Below are 11,790 nucleotides of genomic sequence, written 5' to 3' on the forward strand. Positions count from 1 at the left end.
TGCCTTGGAAATCGAATTAGGGTTTTGAGGAGGCAAGTGAAGCTATTTATTGGAGTCTTGGGAGGATTGAAGGGATCTTTTGGCAGAATTTGTATTTGGGCAGCCGTCTGGCTCTGGACATGCTTCAAGGAATGGAAGCCTTCTAGCATAGGCATCTCTTCTTGCTTGAAAAATAGCAACTAGGGTGATTATATTCTCTATGTAATTGCATTTAGCCGTAGTTTATCATCAGAGTTTTCATTGTAATCATTTAGGCTTATAGTTCATTCAGTTTTCTGCATCTAGAATTCCCGCGACTAATTTCATGTTTTGTTCACAACCAGAAAATACAAAAAAATTGCATTGTGGGTATTAGTTCTTTGCATTTGCCTCACCTAGGCGTTGCATTTCCTAGGGTTTCAGCAAGTTTGGTTCATGCATTTATTTTTAATGACAAATCGTATTTTGCAGCCAGCCGTACCATTTTAAATGCATTGGAAATCGTGCCATTTTTCTTTGTGAGGGTTTTGCAGTGTTGTTTGAGTCTTTCGCAGGTTTCCACGTCACCAAGGCATTTTGCAATTAGTTTCCAGAGGAAAGAAGATTGTACGAGGACGAAATGAGCTGTTGGCAGTGATCCATGGGTTCGCGGCTGAATGTGCAGATTTATGTTGAATCAGAAACTCTCTTCTAAAAGGGGAGTTGTGAAAGAATTTCTTTGATTGTACTCTGACCAGTAGTACTGGCAGTCTTGAACTGTGATCTTGATTGTAATTGTCAAGCTAACCAAACTTATCTTATCTACCTCCATCCTATGGTAGCTCCTCTCCCTGTTGGGATTGAAAGCACATCCTGGATGTCGAGTGTCTTTTCAGTTTCTGCAATCAATTAAATTCAAGCATTTAAGTTTCACTCCGTCATATGGTAGCCCCTATCCGTCTGGAGTGGGTAGCACATACTTGGCGTTGAGTTCCTTCCAGTTCTAGATTTCAGGGACCCTCTGACCAATGCTCGCCATCCCGGCGCCATACTGGTTAGAGTTCTTTGCATAAGCAACTAAGACCCTCTGACCAATGCTCGCCATCCCGGCGCCATACTGGTTAGAGTTCTTTTCATAAGCAACTAAGATCCTCTGACCAATGCTCATCCACACGGTGCCATTCTGGTTAGAGTTGCTTCAGCAAATCAAATACTTTTTTCTCAGAACTAATTGATCACTCATATAGTTGTTGTAATTAAGTTGATCAAAAATTTCAAAAAAATTGGCTAGGGATATTTCAGTGGTATCAGAGCCAAGATCCTGCCATCCTGTGAGCAAGTCTGTATATGAGTGACAGAGAAAAAAGATACTGGGCAAGAGAAGATAAGAAGGTTGGGAAACAATTCCAGTTTCATCAACCTCCTGAGGGTCAGACAGCCTCAGAAGTCTTAAGGGCTCACTGGGAATCTTCCGGGGAATCTAACATGGCTGAAGGAGAAAGGTCAATCGGGGGAAATGAGGGGTTCACCCGCAACAGAGATGATAGTGGAAAGGAAAGAGAAAGATCTCTGAGTCCTGGGAAGAGATTTGAAAGGAAGATGGATGCTTTAATGGACATGGTATCCCTCATGATGGGAAGAGTGGGTCAGAACACCACTCCTCAGAATAACTCAGGCCATAGAGGAGAATATAGTGCCTCCAAACCCCAAGATGAACATGCAGGCCGGGTAGTACCTAATAATACCAACATATCTTCCAGGCCCTTTAAACCCACTTTCCTGGCACCTACAATCAACCAGCCAGATCCCGAGGAGAATGCTTCATTTGTGGAGCAGTTGAGACTCGGTAGAGCAGAGTATGATTCTCTGCCTGATGACATCAAAATGGATATGTCCTATAATGATTTTATGGATCATAAAAGGAAAAACAAAGGACAAGGGAGGTATTATGACCAAAGGAGATCATTCAATCAAGGGGATTTGTACCAAGCTGTCAACAAAGTTATCCTTCCACACTTTGACGGAAGTGAGACTAATTCAGCCCGAGCTTGGATTCAGAAGCTGGATAACTATCTAGCTCTTAGGCCAATGGCAGAAGAAGAAGCGATTAAGTTCGCTACGCTGCACCTGGACGGAGTAGCGCACGAGTGGTGGTACCATGGCCTCATTACTCTTGGTCATCGATCTATCACAACGTATGATGAGTTCACCACTAGGCTCATCGAGAGGTTTGAGAAGAAGGATCCTGAAATCCATTTCAGAGAGCTTGCTCAACTGAGACAATATAGTACGGTCGAGGCTTACATTGCAGAGTTTCAAAGGCTCTCAGTCATGGTGACTGGAATCACGGAAAGGAGACTGGTGATTTTGTTTAGTGAAGGGTTGACAGAACCTCTCAAAGGTTGGATCAAAGCCTTTGACCCTCCATCACTGCAAGAAGCCATGAAAAAGGCAAGGAACATGGAGTGGGCTGCTCCTAAGGCCAAGTTTCAGTCAAATTCCCCCTTTCAGAAAAGGGATAAGGGAAAAAGGCCTCAGCATAGACCACCCTTGAGACCTCAACACCAAGAGTTCAAGAACCGCAATCCAAATGTTACCAGATTGGATCCAGAAACCCTGAATGAACTCAGAAGGAAAGGGTTATGTTTTCGGTGTAGAGAAAAATGGTCTCAAGATCATGTTTGCCAAAAGGGGGTTAAGTTCAATCAGATTGAATATTATTCTGCTGGTGAAAGTGGGTCTGATTTATCCGACCAGCAATCTGATTATGAAGAAAGTGAAGGTGATAGAGCCCCAGAAGAATCTGGAGATGAAAAGGAGTATGGTGGAGTCTTGGCCCAGCTCTCTAGTTTTCAAAGAAACGAATCATTCAAGGTTCGTGGGATGATCAAAGGGCAGCGAATTGTTGCCTTGATCGACACCGGAGCAACACATAACTTCATTGATGAAGTTGTAGTAGCCAAGAAGGGGCTGCAAACTGAAGAGTTTGAAGGGTTCAAGGTCATGGTTGCAGATGGATTTCATATCTCTTGCACCAAGAAGATTTCAAACATGACCATGCAGTTGGGAAACTACGAAGTCAAGGATGACTTCTACGTAGTACACATTGGGGATACTGATGCTGTCTTAGGTATTCAATGGCTGCGATCTCTTGGAGAGATCTCCTTGAATCTGCAAACTATGGAGTTAAAGTTTCAATCAGATGGGAAGAGAGTAGTTCTAAGAGGCATGTCTAATGGAGGTCCGCGAGTGGTGTCATTCAAAAGAATGGCAAGACTGATCCGTCATGATCAAGTTGAATGGGTTGCCGAATGTATGATCCTCCCTGCAAGTCCCATTGAGGCTAAGCGTGATCAACCTCCTGATATCCAGTCTCTGCTTGCAAAGAAGAGTGCAGTTTTTGCCGACTTGCCTCCTGGACCTCCCCCTGAACGGGGTTCAGAACACATTATAGAGCTCAAGGAAGGAGCTAAACCAGTGATCACAACTCCATACCGGTATCCAAAGAGGCAGAAGGATGAAATAGAAAGGAATATTCAAGAACTCCTGGAGATGGGTTTCATTCGCCCAAGCAAGAGTCCCTTTGCTTCAGCAGTAGTGCTTGTTAAGAAAAAAGATGGGACCATGCGCATGTGCGTGGACTATCGTGCTTTGAATCAAAGCACCATCAAAAATAGATACCCCATTCCCAGAATTGATGAACTCATTGATGAGTTACATGGGGCCAAGTTCTTTTCGAAGATCGATCTGAGGTCGGGCTACCACCAGATTCGGATGAGGGGATCTGACGTGGAAAAGACAGCCTTCAGATGCCACTATGGCCATTTTGAATTCCTAGTCATGCCCTTTGGGTTGACTAATGCTCCAGCCACCTTCCAGTCTTGCATGAACCGTGTCTTTCAGAATCAGTTAAGGAAATTTGTGCTGATATTTTTTGATGACATCCTGATTTACAGCAAGACTTGGGATGAGCACCTTAAACATTTGGAGGTAGTGCTTAGTACCCTAGAGTCAGAAAGTTTGTTTGCAAAAGCTTCCAAATGTGAATTTGGAACGGAGGAGTTATTGTACTTGGGTCACATAATCAGTGCTGGGGGAGTAAAGGTGGATCCGGAGAAAATAAAAGCAGTAATGGATTGGCCACCTCCCGAGAACTTGACTCAATTAAAAGGATTTCTAGGTCTATGTGGTTTTTATCGGAGGTTTGTTAAGGGGTATTCCCAGAATGCAGCTCCTCTTACTGATCTCACCAAAAAGGGGGCCTTTGTTTGGTCCGAAAGAGCTCAAGAGGTGTTTGATAAATTTAAGAAAATCATGAGCTCGTGTCCAGTTCTAGCCATTCCAGACTTTTCCAAACCATTTGAGTTGCAGTGTGACGCATCAGGTGAAGGAGTTGGCGCTGTCCTGATGCAAGACAAACACCCTATCGTGTTTGAGAGCAGAAAATTGAGGGGTGTGGAGAGATCCTATTCAATTTATGACAAAGAAATGCTTGCCATTATGCATGCATTAGCCAAGTTCAGGCAGTACTTGGTGGGAAACAAGTTCGTGGTAAAAACAGACCACAATAGCCTCAAGCATTTTATGCACCAGAAGGATTTAAATGAGAGGCAACAGAAATGGGTGAGTAAGCTGCAAGCTTACGACTTTGACATTGAATATGTCAAAGGGAAAAATAATGTCGTGGCCGATGCTCTCTCTAGACGGCCTCATCTTAGCTCATTGTGTGAGCTTACTGCCGATTGGAGAGACATGTTGCTTGCTGATTATGCCAAAAATCAGTTTGCAACCAGCATTTTAGAAGGTACTTTCCATGATGAGAAGTATCAGGTGGTTGAGGGATTGATTCACTATAAGGGAAGAATCTTTTTGGTGGCTGATTCTAAGCTCAAAAGAAAGATCCTTGTGAATTTTCATGACATCCCAGTTGCTGGCCATCAAGGTTTTTTCAAGACCTATAGGCAGATCCGCGAAAGGTTTTCTTGGAAAGGTCTGAAGAAGGAGGTGCAACGCTACATTCAGGAATGTCCTGTTTGTCAAGCGAATAAGAATGAGCATACATTGCCCGCCGGATTGCTGCAACCACTTCCCATTCCCAATCAAAAATGGGAAAGCATTTCAATGGATTTCATCACTGGGTTGCCCAAGGCCCAAGGGAGGGATTGCATTTACGTGGTGGTTGACAGATTAACCAAGTTTGCTCATTTCTTTGCCATTACCAGTACTTTTTCTGCAGCCCAAGTTGCAGATTTATTTTTTCGAGAAGTGTTTAGGCTTCATGGATTGCCAAAGAATATTGTAAGTGATAGGGACAGTAAGTTCCTAAGTACATTTTGGCAGGAAGTCTTTAGAATGAGTGGTACTGTGCTGACTCCAAGCACAAGTTATCACCCCCAAACTGATGGGCAAACTGAAGTTGTGAACAAGTGGCTGGAAGGCTACTTGAGAAATTATGTGTCAGAGCAGCAGAAAGCTTGGGTTAAGTGGCTGCATATAGGCGAGTATTGCTACAACTCTACCTATCATATGTCAATCAAAATGTCTCCCTTCTTGGCACTTTATGGGTATGAAGCACCCAGCTTTGCAGATTTGGTGTTTGGGGATAGCAAAGCCCCTTTAGCCAAGGATTTATTGCAGCAGAGTCAAGACATAATGAGGTCCTTAAAGGATAATTTGCAGATTGCACAGAATCAGCAGAAGTTATATGCTGATCAGAGACGGGTAGAGCGTTCTTTTGAGGTTGGGGACATGGTCTATCTCCGGTTACAACCTTATAGACAGTCTACTCTCAAGAAGAGTGGAGCTGAGAAGCTGAAACCGCGCTTCTATGGACCATTTAGGGTCATCAGGAAGATTGGGGCTGTAGCTTATGAATTAGAGCTACCTTCAGATAGCAGAGTGCATAACGTCTTCCACGTGTCTCGCCTCAAGAAGGCACTTGGACACAATGTGATTGCTTCTTCACAGTTGCCACCGTTGGACGAAGAAGGACTATTGATTCTAGTTCCCGAGGAGATACTTGATGTCAGAGAACGTTCTTTGAGGAATAGAACTGTCAGAGAATATTTAGTGAAGTGGAAGAACCTACCTTTGGAGGATGCAACATGGGAAAATGATGAGATATTGCAGCATCCTGGGTTGCGATTGCTTGAGGGCAAGCAATCTTGGGGAGGGCGGACTGTAATGTCCCCTTCTCAAACCTGATCCTTTCTGCAACCGTTGGTCTCTTTCTAGGAAGCTCGGAGGCCAGTCGGAGGGTAAAATTAGGGTTTCCTATTTTTGAGGAGGTCTTTTTGGATGGGTTCATCGTCGACTTTTTCTGATGGTTCAGAGGGCTTCGCAAACGATGTCTTCATCTCAGTTTTTGGAGCAGTTTTCAGAATTTACTATTTTTAGTAAGTTCTATTTTTGGCAGGGCTCACGTGGCATCGGGCAATCTCTACATCCTGTTCAGTTAACTCCAGGAGCATGGTCAGGTTCTAGCTTCAGATTTTGGAGTTGTGTGGTCAAGTAACTTTATTTTAATTAAATAATCATTATAATTATAAAGTTGCTTATCCCCCCTTGGCCTAGTCCAACAACTTAAAAACATCACTTAAAAGGGGGACTTTATGGGTGGCGCCCTCATGGAGGATTTAATTAATATTTTATCCTTGGCCAAAGTCAAAACATGGCGAAACTTACCAAGGTGATATTTTTATATTATTTCATTGACTTTTTGGCTAGGTGTGATGGCACCATGTTGAGGAGGGGATTAGGGTTTGCCTTGGAAATCGAATTAGGGTTTTGAGGAGGCAAGTGAAGCTATTTATTGGAGTCTTGGGAGGATTGAAGGGATCTTTTGGCAGAATTTGTATTTGGGCAGCCGTCTGGCTCTGGACATGCTTCAAGGAATGGAAGCCTTCTAGCATAGGCATCTCTTCTTGCTTGAAAAATAGCAACTAGGGTGATTATATTCTCTATGTAATTGCATTTAGCCGTAGTTTATCATCAGAGTTTTCATTGTAATCATTTAGGCTTATAGTTCATTCAGTTTTCTGCATCTAGAATTCCCGCGACTAATTTCATGTTTTGTTCACAACCAGAAAATACAAAAAAATTGCATTGTGGGTATTAGTTCTTTGCATTTGCCTCACCTAGGCGTTGCATTTCCTAGGGTTTCAGCAAGTTTGGTTCATGCATTTATTTTTAATGACAAATCGTATTTTGCAGCCAGCCGTACCATTTTAAATGCATTGGAAATCGTGCCATTTTTCTTTGTGAGGGTTTTGCAGTGTTGTTTGAGTCTTTCGCAGGTTTCCACGTCACCAAGGCATTTTGCAATTAGTTTCCAGAGGAAAGAAGATTGTACGAGGACGAAATGAGCTGTTGGCAGTGATCCATGGGTTCGCGGCTGAATGTGCAGATTTATGTTGAATCAGAAACTCTCTTCTAAAAGGGGAGTTGTGAAAGAATTTCTTTGATTGTACTCTGACCAGTAGTACTGGCAGTCTTGAACTGTGATCTTGATTGTAATTGTCAAGCTAACCAAACTTATCTTATCTACCTCCATCCTATGGTAGCTCCTCTCCCTGTTGGGATTGAAAGCACATCCTGGATGTCGAGTGTCTTTTCAGTTTCTGCAATCAATTAAATTCAAGCATTTAAGTTTCACTCCGTCATATGGTAGCCCCTATCCGTCTGGAGTGGGTAGCACATACTTGGCGTTGAGTTCCTTCCAGTTCTAGATTTCAGGGACCCTCTGACCAATGCTCGCCATCCCGGCGCCATACTGGTTAGAGTTCTTTGCATAAGCAACTAAGACCCTCTGACCAATGCTCGCCATCCCGGCGCCATACTGGTTAGAGTTCTTTTCATAAGCAACTAAGATCCTCTGACCAATGCTCATCCACACGGTGCCATTCTGGTTAGAGTTGCTTCAGCAAATCAAATACTTTTTTCTCAGAACTAATTGATCACTCATATAGTTGTTGTAATTAAGTTGATCAAAAATTTCAAAAAAATTGGCTAGGGATATTTCATTCTCTTGGCAAGAATACAGGTTGTAGAGGTCTTGGGGCTGAACCTCCACTACTGCTCCCGTTGTTACTCCCATTTCAATTTCCTACAGGAGCATTAGAAGCATTGGCTTCCGGTCCATTGTTGGGTTGGTTAGGGGTCCCAACAACATTCTGGTTAAGTTTGGCTAGCAATTGAGACATCGTGTCCATCATGGCATTGAATTGTTTCTCGGCCTTCTTATCAAGTGCCTCATTCTATTTTGTAGCCTTGTCTGCCATTGAATCCACTGAATCTATAGAATACAAATCCTTCCCTCTGTTTCTCAATACCTCTGAAAATGTATCCTCTTCCCACACTACCGAAATTTGAAATTGTTGTCTCTTCTGTTCTCTGTTGTAGTATCGAACGTCTTGTTGTCCTCAAAAATCAAAAATTGGACTATCACATGGAAATTTTTATATAAAAAATGAAAAAAAATTGCATTATGGCACGCTTCTCGAGGCAAAAATTCGCCCCATCCTTGGACTGGATCAATTGTTGATCCATCCTCAATCTACGTTTCGAATTTTGTCGCGTTTCGAGTCCGTTTGCTATGTTTTTGCTTCAATGTAGGGGAATTTTTCTATAATTACTAATAACTGGTAATTTGTTTTTCAAAACCCCCTTGAAGCTTTTGGTCTTGTAGGGGAATTTTTCTCCAATTACAAGTTTTTGGAAACTAGTAAAAAGGGTTTTAAAACCCCCTTTACTAGTAGAATGACTTTTAAGTGTTTTGTAAAACTTGTAAATGGGTTTTTAAAACCCCTTTACATGTTTTTATGACTTAAAGTTATTTTTATTTTTAAATAGCACTTGTAAATGGGATTTTAAAATCCCTTTACATGTTTTAAGTAAAATCACTTGTAAAGGGAATTTTATTTCCCTATTACAAGTAATTTAACTTGTATTTCCTTTTCTAAAACCCGAAATTTGTCTTAGAGGCAAAAATATGAACATTTTGAAAACTTGTTGTTTCATTTCTGAAACCCGAAATTTCTCCCATGCCTTTGCAAACTGATTTGGGTTCGAATTTTTTGGAGGAAAGATAGGGATTCCTTCCAAATGCGGATTTGGTGCAACTTTGAAGGATTCAAACCCTTGTTCTACGCATCTATCAAACTGATTTTCGCCATTTGTCTTCTTCAACGTTTTTTTTTCTGAATCTTGTATTCATGCCATTTGCCATGGTTTGGAGGTTCGAATCTACCCATTCCTAAGGCGTTTTTGATTTAATCATAAAGGCTTTGGATTCCAAACTTCATTCAAACCGTTTTATGCGTGTTTTGGGTAATCGATTTGCAAAAACGCCCTAAAAACCAGTCACGTTTTTTGCAAGTTTCGCACCTTTCTCATTCAAGGTATGCTTTCAATTCTAAATCATTTTTGCTTCCTCTTGTATTTAATGATGAATCAAATCATTTTCGAACTACTTCCTTGGCATTTTTCATGGCATTTTTCATGGCATTTTTATAGCAAATCGGTTTTTCTTTGGTCACCATGCGTGGCTAAGTTTCTTCCTTTGTTTAAATTCTATTTAAAGGGTTTCATCTTCCATGTTTGGTTGACTCTACAAGCTTGGATCTCTCCTCATATTTGCAAGGTAATTTTTATTTTTGTATTTCTTTCTTGTTTCTTTCCTTGCATTTTCTTGTTTAAGTTTTGGTTTTGTACATGTTCATTTTGGGTTTATGAGAGGAAATTCCCCATTTTACAAAGAAATTTGTAAAGTAAAAGTTGTTCTTCCCCTTTGAAAATTCTCTTTCTTTACTTGCATTCGGGTTTTAGAAACCCGATTGCAAGTAAGAGGAAAATATGTGTTCTTCCCTTTTTTGGACAAAGACTTAACCTTCTTTGATCCAAAAGATCAAGTTTCAAAACAAGAAAAATGTGTTCTTCCCAATATGTTCTTCCCAATTTGCAATCTTCCCAATTTGCAAAGAAATTTGCAAGTGTGAAAAGTTCTACCTCAAAATGTGTTCTTCCCTTTTTTTTGGACAAAGACTTAACCTTCTTTAGTCCAAAAATCAAGTTTCAATGGTGAAAAAATCAAGTTCTTCCCAATTTCGGGTTTTGAAATCCGGATTGCAAGTTGAAAGTCCTTCCCATTTTGGCATGACAAAGTTCCAAGTGATCTTCCCGAAATTCATTTTTACCTATCCGCCTCCAATTCCCTCATCCGTATTTATCATCTTCGTCATTTCCCGCTTGCCTAAATACCTTTTTTCAGTCCATTCCTTTGATTTTCAGTTTGTAAATAAGTTTACATTTGGATTTAGAAAACCAATTGCAAATGTGTTCTTCCCAACTTCCAAACTGAAAATTCATTCTCCTTCCATTTATTCATGCTTCGTGTTTTGCAAGTATAATTGCATTCGGAATTTAAAACCCGATTGCACGTTTGTACTTCCCTCTTGTGTACTTGCAAAACATGTTTCAAAACCCGAAATAAGTCAAAAGCTTATTTTTCCACCTCTTATATCTCCTCTCACAAAGCCAAAATACGAAAGTTGAACTTTCTCATTTGGAGGAGTGAAAATGTCTAAAGATACTGACTTTGATATTGCCTTGATACTCTTGGATTTACATTGCAGCATTCCCAGTTGTTTCCAGATGACAGATGTATCATCATCTCCCACTCCAAAAAAGATGAAATACAGGTATGATAAATACCAAAATGAAGTTCCGCAGTCACAGATCCCCTCCTCCCTTGATCATATCAAGGATACTGAGATAGGGCATGTTGACATGTCCGAATTCATACAAAGGATTGAAGATCCGAAGGAGGGTGATATGCAACGGTTGCTGGACAGCCATATCCATCATGCCGCATCCTTTCCAGTTGCTGCCCTAGAACCAGAATTTATTCTAGCATGTGCTCCTCATTTTCACAAAGAGACACGAGTCATTAGAAATGATGATGGGGAAGTGATCATTCGCCTGGATGCAGAAGCTATAGAGAGGGTTTTCAAAATACCTTCCGAAACCATTTATATAGAGATCTCCAAGCAAAGTGCAGCTAGAAACTTTGCCAAAAGGGAGAAAGACTGTAAGCGTCATATCAACAAATGGATTCATGAACCTCGCACTGCGCTTACCAGATGGACAAAGTTATATCGGTCTGATTTCAAGAATGAGATTGGTGATACTATTACTCTTCTTAGCCGTATGATGGGATTGGAGCATTCCAATGTTTTTGAACCTTGGATGTACCAATTTATTATGTTAGTAAGGTAGTCTCAGCACATCTGTTGGGGTGAAATCATCAGTGATGCTTTGTGTGAGCAACTTGCAGTCGTCCCTACTACCTTCACCTTCTACATGAATTCATATCTCGTGTATATTGCTGCGTCACTTAGACATTTCCCAAGTCTTTCCACCAAGGGTGACCGCATGCTTGTACCGGTTTGGGAATACTATGATCAGTTGCCTCTAAGATCAAGTAGGTCTCATTTCAGAAGGGTTCAGGACGCTTTCTTTGGTCATTATTTGTGTCAATTTGAAAAGAACCTGAAGAACAAAAGAGTCTCAGATGAAGCATGGGAAAAAGTGAAAGAATATGGTTGTTTGTTTCTCCAATTTCCAACTTTTACCTACATGAGAGTTGGATGCTATGGCGGGCAGCCTTACATGCTCCCACGGTACCCAACAAATAAGATTATTCTCATGGAATTGGGAAGGCAGATCATGGCTGTGCATACACACCAGTCAGTTAAGCACAAGGTTGGCATGGGTATTTCTTCCAACAACCCATTGAAGATTGGTCAATATTCTCTAATGACTTCAATCAAGGCC

The 11,790-nt window shown here is 41.2% G+C and overlaps 1 protein-coding gene across 1 annotated transcript; it reads left to right on the forward strand.

Annotated features, from left to right (window-relative positions):
* Nucleotides 1–1,305: 1,305 nt before the first annotated feature.
* Nucleotides 1,306–4,637, forward strand: LOC131876525 (uncharacterized). Its single transcript, XM_059221949.1, has 2 exons — nucleotides 1,306–4,502; nucleotides 4,628–4,637. Exons 1-2 carry the CDS (start codon nucleotides 1,306–1,308, stop codon nucleotides 4,635–4,637), a joined length of 3,207 nt encoding a protein of 1,068 aa, XP_059077932.1.
* The last annotated feature ends 7,153 nt before the right edge of the window (nucleotides 4,638–11,790 follow it).

The sequence above is a fragment of the Cryptomeria japonica genome, chromosome 6, assembly GCF_030272615.1.
Source record: "Cryptomeria japonica chromosome 6, Sugi_1.0, whole genome shotgun sequence".
NCBI classification, from domain to species: Eukaryota; Viridiplantae; Streptophyta; class Pinopsida; order Cupressales; family Cupressaceae; genus Cryptomeria; species Cryptomeria japonica.